Source organism: Alosa alosa, chromosome 19, assembly GCF_017589495.1.
Source record: "Alosa alosa isolate M-15738 ecotype Scorff River chromosome 19, AALO_Geno_1.1, whole genome shotgun sequence".
Taxonomy (NCBI): domain Eukaryota; kingdom Metazoa; phylum Chordata; class Actinopteri; order Clupeiformes; family Clupeidae; genus Alosa; species Alosa alosa.
This window is the reverse complement of record NC_063207.1, coordinates 11,607,685-11,620,275: the sequence shown is the minus strand read 5'-3', so window position 1 is coordinate 11,620,275 and position 12,591 is coordinate 11,607,685. Positions and strand designations below refer to the sequence as shown.

The 12,591-nt window shown below is 47.0% G+C and overlaps 1 protein-coding gene across 1 annotated transcript in view; it reads right to left on the bottom strand.

Moving 5' to 3' along the window:
• mapkbp1 (mitogen-activated protein kinase binding protein 1) overlaps positions 1 to 12,591 on the bottom strand; it is a 49,785-nt gene that overhangs the window by 17,279 nt on the left and 19,915 nt on the right. Inside the window, 8 exon segments of the mRNA XM_048227293.1 lie at positions 566 to 703; positions 2,083 to 2,272; positions 4,813 to 4,973; positions 6,673 to 6,690; positions 7,369 to 7,551; positions 8,422 to 8,559; positions 9,017 to 9,145; positions 9,148 to 9,189. Of these exon segments, the coding sequence (XP_048083250.1) occupies positions 566 to 703; positions 2,083 to 2,272; positions 4,813 to 4,973; positions 6,673 to 6,690; positions 7,369 to 7,551; positions 8,422 to 8,559; positions 9,017 to 9,145; positions 9,148 to 9,189 (999 nt within the window).

Sequence of the window (12,591 nt, the reverse complement as noted above, 5' to 3'; positions counted from 1 at the left end):
GAAAAGAAAAATCAATAGCTCTCTCTCGGTCATATGAAGAAGAAGAAGAAGAAGAAGAAGAAGAAGAAGAAGAAGAAGAAACAGCTGTGTTTTTCCTTTTGACCTCCAGACTCAAAATTTGCTGGAAAGAATACAAAAAGTCCCATCTGAGATGCACTCTCTTGGATAAAGACCGACCCCCTCCTTTTAGAGCACTTTGTGCATGAAAAATGCACTATATAAATACTTAATACTTTCAGTGAATGCAGATCCCTCTCTCCCTCAGTCTAGTCTGGTTCCTGACAGCGGGCAGCAGAGTGAACAGACTAGCTCTGACAAATGCTTTATTTCTGACCACAACTATGTTCTTGACCTCCAAGAGGAACCAAGAGATGGTTCCCTCTATCCTTTTACTTCTGTTTCAACTAATATTGTCCTATTAGATGTAGATTGTCCAGTACTAAGAACTACCACATGCAGCCTCTTAGTGCAGATCGACAGACCACGGCTACCTCCTTCAGCACACACAGGATGAGCCTGACACTGGTCAGCGGATGATCAGGCTGTCGGGCCTGTCGTCACTCACGTTGCTGATGAGGTTGCGGCTGAGACTGGCGTTGTGGGTGTCTGTGTTCCACTGGCGGACCGTGTTGTCCGAAGAGCAGGTGAGGAAGGAGCCGAGGGGCAAACATGGCTGCTCACCCTCTCTGGGTTCCGGATACATCTGAGGACACATGAGGATAAACATCCCATAAACATACAGTATATATGTAACGGAGGCGAACTGAGCTAGCATGCTAGTTGCCCGTGTTAATCCTCCCACCCCTTACCTTAAGAACGCTTCTAACCGCTGAGTTGGAAGCCTGGGCTTTTAGCTCAGAGGTTAGAGCGTTCGACAACCCATGCTGGTGTGTGTTGAGGTGGAGGGTTCGAGGACCGTGAGCGGCGGACGAATTACGACCTCTGTTGCATATACAAACTAACATACTGATACCCGTAATGTCATGTACTAATGTACTACTAATGTACACTGATATTACATTCAACATAATTATGTAACATTCAACACTATATCAAAGTGGACATTTCTCAGTAAAACACTTCTAGAATATACTGTACCATAATGTTTTTCTACTCTGGTAAAAAGGATAGATAGATAGATAGATACTTTATTGATCCTCAAGGGGAAATTCAAGAATTATGAGCTACTGTAAGGTGTGAATTCAGAGAGGCCCGTAAATGCCACAGAGCTCCATAGGATCTATAATTTATCATAAAATGTAGGTCATATGTGGAAAACAAGTGTGATCAGGTTGGGGGAAACGAGGAAAATCCACGAGGAACCAGTGGCCAATGACATGTATAATATATCATCTAGGCCAAGTAACTGGGCTAACTCTTCCCTTCAACCCTCTCTGCATGAGTAACATAACCAGGTCATAAACATGTCCTGAGCATGTTATAGCAGTAGCCATGTTCCATCATTAGTTTAGCCACCACACCCATCAGTGGCCAGTCATATCTTAGTGTATAATACATGTTATAGATTAGTTTTACGAATGTTTTTGTTCAAGTTGGTTAATTAGTACAGATCATTTATGGCACCTAAACGTCTAAAGGCTGTTAAAACAATTAAAGATAATGGCAATACACCTCTGCAATGACACGCCACAGTAACCAGTAACTGGATCTTGCTAATAGATAGATAGATAGATAGATACTTTATTGATCCCCAGGGGAAATTCAAGTTAACCTTGTGTCAAGCAAACACCATCAACTCATTGACATACATTTGTCATTCTTCCCTTACCCTCTACATCTCCCTCTCACACACACACACACACACACCCTCTGACCTCTAACACCTCTGTGCCAGACACCGTTCTGCCCTGGGAGGGCCTGGGGAGTTACCCATGGAGTTGCACCAATTTCCAGGAGTCTCCCACCTCCAGGGCAGATGTGATAACTGGGGCATGCACTTTCACATTCTTCACTAGTCCTGTAGGCAGCCAGGCTCTTGTGAATTCACCCCATGAAATCGGCCTCCCACCTGCACCCTCCCACACACACATATCAGCAGTGGGTCAGACGAGTGTGTCCTACCTCCACGCTCCACACGCACGCGGAGTGGTACATGGCCGAGTAGACCTTGCCTACTTTCCTCAGATCCCTGACGTCCCACACGTACAGGCTGTGGTCGTTGTACACGCACGAGAGCCAGCGGTTTGTCGGGTCATATGACACGGCCACCGTGTCCGGGTACCGCGCGTCCGTCTTGTAGGAGAACAGGTGGCTGATGGGAAAATGGGAAAAAAAAAAATATAGATTTTGAGCTGAACATTCAACCTATTTACATTTTCTCACACTCAATAACTGTCAAATTTGACATGAAATTATGTTGAAATTAAATTATAATGAAATCGCTGTTATCTCGCTTTAAATAAATGGAAGGTTTGCATTGCAAAACATACTGCATTTTGTTGTCTTTGTACTTGTACTCTGCACAATGACAATAAAGTTGAATCTAATCTAACTGGACAATTCGATGTAAAATGCGGAGTAATTACTAGTGGTGAGGTACCCGAGTAGGGGGATGTCCTGGGATATTGCCTCTCATGGATGTCTCTCGTCTCCTCAGATATTAATAAATAGTTTGACCGGATCTAACTGTTGACTGTATAATATACAACATTTCACAAACAGAAATAGCAACTGTGTACTGCCCCTGGATACAAATGACTAATGAAGTGGGCATTATGTTGATGGCACAGTTCCATGATGCCTAAAAGGGACTGTAACTAAGTGTCGGTGTCTAATGTTCTCACTAAACCAAACAAAGTCAATAGCTGTTAAATAAGAGGACTGCAACATTGTGAGCCGTCTCTTGTTAAATAGCTGCACAACTGCACTGAAGGTTCAGCTGGCTTGCAATTGCAGATGGAATGTTTCTGTGGGACACTAAAATCCGTCTGCAGCTGAGAAGCTTGACCATGTTATGTCAAACACTCTCTGGCATGCACTGACCTGACACACACACAAACACACACAAACAATCACTCCACACAGATACACACAAGCACGAAGGCCTGTCACACACACACACACACACACACACACACACACACACACACACACACACACACACACACACACAGACAGACACAGACAGACACACAGACAGACAACAAAAGAAAAGATCCAAACAAAACTATCTGCATATTTATGAGCAGTGCTTGCATGTTCCTGTCAAGCAGACATTTTATGAAGGACCTCTTGAGGAAAACAAGTCAAGCCAAACCCACAGATGGACCTGCATACAGCACATGCCCAGGCTACAGATTCATACAGAAATGCATAACCCAAGCACATCTACAAAAGGAAGCATGTGAGAGAGAGAGAGAGAGAGAGAGAGAGAGAGAGAGAGAGAGACAAAGAGAGAGAGAGAGAGAGAGAGAAGGAGAGGGAGGAAATTGCTTTTCTTTCCTGACAGGGCTCTGAAAAGCCTTTTTTTGCATATGCATGATGGCATAAGATGTGAGCTGGATAGCATGCAGCCCACTCCGGGTTCAGTCAGGAGCGCTGTCTCAGCACTGGCCAGAGACACAAGGCCGCTCTGGGCTACAATGGAGCCATGTCATTGCCAGTGTATAATCTCTGTGACATTTTGAGTGGATTGCCACAACATTGATAAAAGCAATTTGAAAACACTTCAATCACGGCGGTCCTTGCAAACCTTTGGCCTTCCATGCACTGCATATTTCATAACACCAGCATAACACGTACCTGAGTAAAGTACGTTCCATGAGGGCCTTTAAAAGGAGCTAAACAGGATCTAGCTGTATGTATATAACATACTAAATTAGGTCTCCGTTTTCACCGTGAGTCAGCAGAAGTGGTCAGGCCTGTTTCACCTGCCTTAATCTTTCATCACCGGCAACAGCAAAGGAGCATGAAGGGACATCATCTTTCATGTACTCCTCACCGGAAGTCTTATTATGGCAGAGGTGCTCCATTGAAATGGGACATTCTAGCGGTCATTATTTCTTGGGAAGGACACTGTGCCTGCTGTCAAGTTTGTGCTTGGAACATTCATTCAAAGTGAAAAGCAGGCGGTTGATCAGCTGTGTTCTAAAGAATGTTTGATTCAGAGCTCAGAAAAGCCACAACGAAGGTGTGTAAAGAAACATATCATGGGGAGTTTATTTTTTAGTTTTGGCACACTAATGTATAAAACTCGGTCATTATGGAAAAATAGTCCCTTTAATCAAGACATAATGGAACTACAGCTCGTTTTCTTAGTGAAGAAGGTTGGTGGTTCCAGGGTATGATTACACTGCAGTCGTAGCACCTTCTCCACCACTGTGTATTTCATTGAGCAGCTCAAACATTCCCCAACGGCATTCTTTGTTAGAAAACTAAACTATGTTTGGCAGCTACTTTTACGCTACTGAGAGATTTCACAACTGACAACTGATTTTGTAACTGGAACCACACGAGGCAGTACTACAAAACATCCACTCCATTAATTAATTTTTTACAAAGCATCCATCCCATGTGTTTACTATACACAGGACTTAAAGCAAGCAAGGAATATTTCTGTGCCGGAAGTTAGATAAGACATTTTTGAAGCTGTACAAAGTCATTTATAACTGCCTAATTTCAAATCTTTATCAGCCGGGCGATGTCTGAATTCAGGCACAGTGCCTGAAAACTTTAAACCCTGTATGCCAGGTGTGTCTTTGTGTGTGTGTTTTGTGTGTGTGTGTGTGTGTGTGTGTGTGTGTGTGTGTGTGTGTGTGTGTGTGTGTTGATTAATACGTGCAGTGGCCTCACCTGGCCTCCACTACGGTGGCGATGTCGGTGCCCAGGCTGTGCGGTCGGGGAAGCGTGCAGATGAAGTGCAGGTTGATGGGGCTGAAGGCCCGCACTGTCCCGTCGGCACAGCCGCAGAAGATCAGGTCCTCTGTCACCGACAGAGACGTGGCCATGGTGGTCTGGAGTGAGATAGAGAGAAAAAGAAAGAGAGAGAGAGAGAGAGAAGAGAGAGAGAGGAGAGAGATAGAGAGAAAAAGAAACAAAGAGAAAAAGAGAGCGAGTGAGAGAGAGAGAAAGAAAGAGAGAGAGAGAAATGAATCAGTATAATTTTACAGCACGTAATGCCACCAGCTAACCATGGAATGTGGATCCCGGTGAGTGGGAGGTGAGCTCATGAGATTGAGATGTGCTTCCCAGTGCCCCACAGGTCTCCAGGCCATCTCCTTTCCTGCCAAAGACCCATTAGCATTTCAAAGAACAACTTTGTCTCTAGTGAGTGAGAAAAAAAAATAACGAGAGAAACCCCCATCACACATTTCACACAGGTAGAGAAGGGTGTGAGGCAGTGAAGACTTATTCAAGTGAAAAGGTGGCAGTGGTGAGTGGTGTGTGATCACAGTCATTTGTGCGATGATCCAAAATTTTGTCACCGCTTTTAGGATAAAGTACAGAGTGAGATTTCATTTCATAAGCTCCTTTGAGATCAAGGGGAGCAGGTCTCCGTGCCTCGGTATGGGTGCCATTTATCCATGCAAGAATGTCACATGCTTCAATTTTTTTTCACATTCTCCTCCAGACCCTTTAGCTGTTTTCAATCAAAAACATTTTTGAACATTGCTGGTCAACGGAAAAGGCAGGCGTGAAGATGACCTGCACAATAGACAATTATCAGGGTGGAAACTGATTTAACTTTACGGAAGAACAACTTCATTTAAGAAGAGTGATTGCCACTCATTATCTAGCTGTTTAATCCAATCAACCCAGAGCCTCAACCTTTAAGCACAAAGTTAGCAGTAAATATGAGGCAGTATGTATGATGGGTAGGAATCAATTTTGGGTCAGGTTATTTTTTTTTCTGTCCTTGTTGTTGATGATCAAATCATGAACCGGAATGTCATACTCTTGTAGCCAATGAGGCGTGAGACAGAGAGTCCTTTGTCTCCCTCCATCTTTCTCTCTCCCTCTCCCTTGTTCTTGCTCCCTGTCTCTTGACCGGATTGTGAGGGGGGTGCCCACCTGCTTTGACTCCCAGTTTGACTTTCTCACCCATTATCTAGATCTTCTCTGGATCACGGATCAGGTTGGACAAAGGTCATTAAAATCTTCAGCAGAGTCACACACTCTCTTCACTAACCTGGAGGGAACAACAAAAGTTGTGTTGCATTTATTTTTGGCCCTTTTTATTCTAGTCCATTTAAAAGGTTCTCAGTCTGCACATAGACCCAAAATGGAAGCAGGGTTCTGTGGTTATGAATAAATCATCACAGCCATCCTCCACCAGATGCCAGTTAAACGTAGTTCTCTAAACATACAGCTTAGCAGAAACAAAGTGAAGTGCAAATGAAGCCACCATGAAAATGGACTCCATATCCCACTGGCCACTGAGAAACATCCACAGACTAAATACAGTGTGAAGACGATGTGATTGACAGAGTGAGTGGGGACTGGGTGATGAAATGCCTTAGCCTATGATGATTAGCATAACGATGACCTCTGACATCAAACACCCGATGGAGTGGACAGGTGGGCGTGATTGACAGTGGTGCTCTGGAGTGTCCAGCCAATGAACAGTGGCACTGGTGGGAGGGTGGTGGTGTGGACACCCAGCTTTAAGATGGGACACTGAGACGACAACTGCAGCACAGACAAGCGACTTACTGTGATGCTGTCATTTTTCTGGACAGTGTGTAAGGAGAGAAGAAGCAGAACACACTAATATTAGACAGCGGTATGGGAAGATTAACACGTGCACAGCTTCACACACACACACACACACACACACACACACACACTTGCCAGGCGGGCTAAAAATGACACAGACACAGCAGGGCCTCCCTGCACGCGAGACAGCTGGGAATCGGGCATGCCAAACATTTAGCCAGCAAAGCCCATGGGATGAGCCAGAGGTACTTCTACTATAGACAACAAAAACAAAACGAGTCCTCGATCCGGGCATAGCCTTTAATGATGCACAATCACTGAGGAAAATACTGCTTCTGCGTTCTGTCCGCTGAAACGTAGGGACACATTTATTTTCAGTGTGAACAATTCTGTAACAGGATCTCTGGTGGAGCACCTTGACGTACAGTATCAGGATACTCTGATCTACTACCACAGGCCACACCCCTGGGCGGGGACCCTTTAAACTATGGTGCTCGACCTCAACAATCTCTTAATCCGGAGAGGAAAACAACACCAATGAGGCTGCAGCTGTTCAGGTAGACAAATAAGCTTTAGAGCGGTCAAGGCATTGTCTCTGCCTGGTGCATCTGTTGCTAATAAAGAGGTAAAGTGTATCTTCGTCATGGTATGGCTAAATGCCAACATATTTATCCGAGGACTGGTCAAACTCACCCGCAGCTCGACCCATTTGTCCAGCAGCCGCTTGTCGTTGAACTCGCACAGCAGGCCCGAGGTGGTGATGCAGAAGGTGCTGTCGGCCTTGCGGCCCTTCCCGCATGCCACGTCGCTGAAAAAGTTGTTGCGCAGCTCGCCCAGCAGACCTGAGCGGCCCAGCAGGGGCACCGTGGCGTTCACCTGGGGGCAAGAGACAAGAGGGGCAGCTCTTTATCGTCTCCCTCAGTAAGATCTGTCAAACACCACAAGTGACATTCTAACACCTTCGAATGAAGGGGAAAATAACAATCCACAATTAACAGAATGAAAACATTAAATAATCATCTCTAAACGTCTGTTCCATTTGTAAATAATAAATGGGAGACAAATTGCTCTGTAACTTTCGTGCATAAATGGACTTAAAGAGGCCTCATGAAATTGCTGGGGGACAATAAAATCTGTGGAAATGATATACTGGTTTGATGAATAGCACTGATAGCAACTACTGTAATCGTGCAATTGCTGTGGGCAGGTCATCATTCAGAATGATTCTGTGGTCCCACTTGCTACTATAAGTAGGGATGCCTCTTTTTAACAAGGCAATCCAACGAGAAACGAGCCATTCTAGAATCAAGGACATTTCATGACAAATGCAGGAAAGCTACAAATGATGAGTAAGAACCTCTGCTGTGGAATACAGTGTTGAGCTTCTGGTTTCTCACGGCAAATGAGATGCCAATAACGCTGGAATCACCCACAATGCAGTGCGATTCGAACAGAATTGAGCTGACATGAGGGCGTGAGGGTTGGTGGAACTTTAATCATTTGCATTTTGCATCTGTGCAATTCCCTCAACACACTTACCCTGACCACGAATTGAACTGAATCTACAACTGGCTCAGCATGTTTTTCACCGCATTCAAACCCCTAAGGACACGTGGCTTTGGATGAGACTCTGAGATCGATACACAGCGGACATTGAATTTCCCCACAAGAGCTAGAAAAATGTGGCTTGTGGCAGGAGGGATTTGGGTCGCTGGTTGAGGGAATGTGTTCTTCTAGCATACAGACCTTGGAGGACTTGGTGTGATCCAGGTACCAGAACTTGATGTGTCGGTTCCCTGCCGTGACAAAGTAGGAGCTGTCATCGGAGAAGGACACCGCCGCCACCTTGCTGGACACTTTGTTGGCGGCCACCACCACGTTTTTCTAGAAGGATTTGTGGTTTGGACAGGTGGGGAGGGAGAAGGAAAGAGGTACAAATTATTTCTAGCATTTATCTAGTCAGCATTTCCTGTGTGGTGCGTCCTGGGTTTGTCGATATAAAAAAGGGAGAAGAGCTCAGAATAGACCCTTAACAGATAAGAGAGGCCTGTTGGAGATAGACTTTATGGTTCTTCAGTTTTTCACTACGGCAAAGGTATTCCTTTCTGCTACCGTTACTCTTCATGTCCTTATATCATTTGCTCATACAAGCAAAACAAGACCTCAACATCTACATGTATTCATTGAACAGACACTTTTAACCAAAATGACAGATCGTTACAGTACAGGAACACATTTCCATCAGCGCTCTCTGGGTGTGGACCCTGTGACCTTTGGCCCATCGCGTTGTCAGCATTTCCTTCTACCACACAGAGCTCTAGAGGAAGGAGCCTTTAGTCACCTTCCAGGCCCAGACGTTGACGATCATGTCGTGCTGGTAGCCCAGCTGGCCCAGATGTACTTGCTGGGTGGGGGGGAAGGCCATGAGCCACGCGTACTGATACTCCTGAAGCTTCGGCCACCTAGATCCAGCTCCACCGCGTCCCACACCCGGACCGCCGGCATGTGCCCGCTCTGGACCCAAACAGAGACCCAGAGAGGGGGATGTTAGGGAATATGTCAGTGTTTTAGTTCCCCTAACGCTAATGTTTTTATTTTTTTAATAGTGTTCTGGATGGGTGCTGTGTTGAGTTACATTTGGACAAAGTAGAGAAAGAGGAAGAGACATAGAAAGAGAGAGAGAGAGAATACTGTGTGTGTATGTATGTGAGCAACCCAGAGACCATGAGCCAGAGACAGACAGCATCACAGACAGATCAGTAATACCATTAATCTATGCAAAGCACAAATGAGTGATATTCAAACTGCAAGCATGACACCATAGCTACAGAGACGCACCGAGACACCAGTGTTCTCTTCACACAAACACGTCTGGAAACCGAGGCGGCCAAGCGACAGTTCGATTAAAGCCTTTAACCCCCTTATGCAACTCGATGGAGCACCCAAGATCAAGGGTGACAAAATGAGGACGTGCCTGGATTTAGTGCAGAACATCACCACAAGAACACAGGGCGCCTCAACTGCTCTCATGCAGGTGGATCTAAAAACAAACCCACAGTATTCAATACACACCTCCCTCATAGAGACCTAAAATGAAAACTCTTCAGTGGCTTTCTCTCAGCACATAAGTGGCTTTCTCTCAGCACATAAGTCATCCATGGCAGCACTAGCTAGCCATGAAAAGACTTTGCTGTGCGGGGCTGTTGTTTTCCCTGGGGTTTATTTATATTGGACAGGCGTGTGTCTGCGGTGGAGCTTGCCCATGCAGAGCGGCGTGGAGAGGTGCAGGGCCACGGGAGAGGTGGAGGAGGCTGGCAGTGGCGAAGGAGCGGTGTGTGTGTGTGTGTGTGTGTGTGTGTGTGTGTGTGTGTGTGTGTGTGTGTGATGAGGTGGAGGCTGGCAGTGGTGGAGGCGCGGTGTGTGTGTGTGTGTGTGTGTGTGTGTGTGTGTGTGTGTGTGAGGTGGAGCTGGTGGTGGAGGAAGAAGGTGTGTGTGTGTGTATGTGTGTTGTGTGTGTGTGTGAGGTGTGGCAGTGTGTGTGTGTGTGTGTGTGTGTGTGTGTGTGTGTGTGTGTGTGTGTGTGTGAGGTGGAGGCTGGCAGTGGTGGAGGAGCGGTGTGTGTGTGTGTGAGGTGGAGGCTGGCAGTGGTGGGGAGCGGTGTGTGTGTGTGTGTGTGTGTGTGTGTGAGGTGGAAGTGGCAGTGGCTGAGGAAGCAGTGTGTGTGTGTGTGTGTGTATGAGGTGGAGAGCTGTAGTGAGTGGAGGTGGTGTGTGTGTGTGTGTGGCTAATGTGTGTGTACTGTGTGTGTGTATATATGTGTGTGTGTGTAAGTGGAGAGCTGGCAGTAGCTGAGGCAGTGTGTGTGTGTGTGTGTGTGTGTGTGTGTGTGTGTGTGAGGTGGAGGCTGGCAGTGGTGGAGGAGCTGTGTGTGTGTGTGTGTGTGTGTGTGTGTGTGAGGTGGAGGCTGGCAGTGGTGGAGGAGCGGTGTGTGTGTGTGTGTGTGTGTGTGTGTGTGAGGAGGCTGGCAGTGGTGGAGGAGTGGTGTGTGTGTGTGTGTGTGTGTGTGTGTGTGTGTGTGTGTGTGTGTGTGTGTGTGTGTGTGTGTGTGTGTGTGTGTGTGAGGTGGAGGCTGGCAGTGGCTGAGGAGCGTGTGTGTGTGTGTGTGTGTGTGTGTGTGTGTGTGTATGAGGTGGAGGCTGGCAGTGGTGGAGGAGTGGTGTGTGTGTGTGTGTGTGTGTGTGTGTGTGTGTGTGAGAGTGGAAGAGCTGGCAGTGGTGGAGGAAGCGGTGTGTGTGTGAGTGGGAGAGCTGGCAGTGGTGGAGGAGCAGTGTGTGTGTGTGTGTGTGTGTGTGTGAGGCTGGCAGTGGCCCGGGGGTGTGTCATCGCGCAGAAGGCTTGAGGAGTGTGTGTGTTTGGGTGTGTGTGTGTGTGTGTGTGTGTGTGTGTGTGTGTGTGTGTGTGTGTGTGTGGGTGGAGGCTGGCAGTGGCGGGGGTGTCATCGCGCACTCCGGGGGCAGCGGAGCTAATAAGAAACAAACAGGGATCGTGGAACAGGCGACAGCTGCTGATCCTCTGAGCTGACGGGGTTTACACACTGAAGCAGGGAGTGGGGCTGGCTGGCAAAGGACTCCCCGTGTGTGTGTGTGTGTGTGTGTGTGTGTGTGTGTGTGTGTGTGTGTGTGTGAGTGTGTGTGCGAGAGAGAGAGAGAGAGAGAGAGAGTCAAAGGGATGGAGGGAGGAGGGGTGGCACTGGGGTAAAAGCCACCCGCTGGGTCCCTTCTGCCCCCATCTCACTCTCTTCTTTTTCTCTGACTCTCCTCTCCTTTTCTCTTTTGGCTTTTCAGCTCCCCCTCTCCGCCTGTCACCAGAACCAGACGGTGCCCTTTTCTGTCTGAGACTGCCTTACAAATCCCTGGCTTTCTAACTCCTTTCACCCTCTTCTCTCTCCTCTCTCTCTCTCCTTCTCTCGTTTCTCGCCTCCGTTCACCTCTCTCTGACAGCAGACGGGAGAGTCTGTGTGTGTGTAGCACTACCCCCCCCACCGGCCCCGCGCGCAACCATGGCAACCGTGGTAAGCTCACACATACACTCACACTTCGCAGTCGCGCACTTGACTAATATGCCAGCACCATAACGGAAAAGGATTAGCCTGCCTCTCTCCGCGGGATATGCCACTAGTAAGAAGGGCTCGAGAACGATCAACATGAAGGTAGAGAAAGACAGAGTGATGGGGAGAGATGGGAAGATGGCCATGCCGCCCGCCCCCACGCCTCCACAATCACGCCAGCTACAGGGATTCACTAACGAGCACAATCAAAACACTCCACAAATGTGTAGCAACAGACTCAGCTAGGAGCACAGGTGACACCATGGTGTACCAATCTCCTCGTGACATGCAGGATTCTGTCTATGCGGCAGTTTGCAATTTAAACTGATGTTTTGAGCTGGATTACAAAGACTCTTTAAACACAGTGTTGATGGGATTACAGAGGATTTGCTACATACATAGCAAGGCGTGGCATAGGAAACATATCTGCATGAGAGGAGCGGGTTCAATCACAGTTGATTGTTAAAAATCTTTGTTGATGGTTAGTTGCTAAGAAACTCTTGAGAGGAGCAATTACTGATCTAGAATCAGCACTTTGGTGTGTCAGTGTTCTATTATTATTCTACACTGATATTATATAACCCCATGATAGGAATGGAGGGAATAGGCACTATTAAGGAGATGACCTCATCCTAGACCCTAGACCACTAATATAGAATTGTTTTACAGAATCGTATTTGTGTTTATTCGGCTGTTGTACGGACTCCCAGTGTGTAGGTCCTGTCTCAGGCAGGACCGTGAACAACCAGTTGAGCCCCTGCACATGAGCGATGTTTACCATGTGTGAGCGCTGACGTCTAAATGTTAGA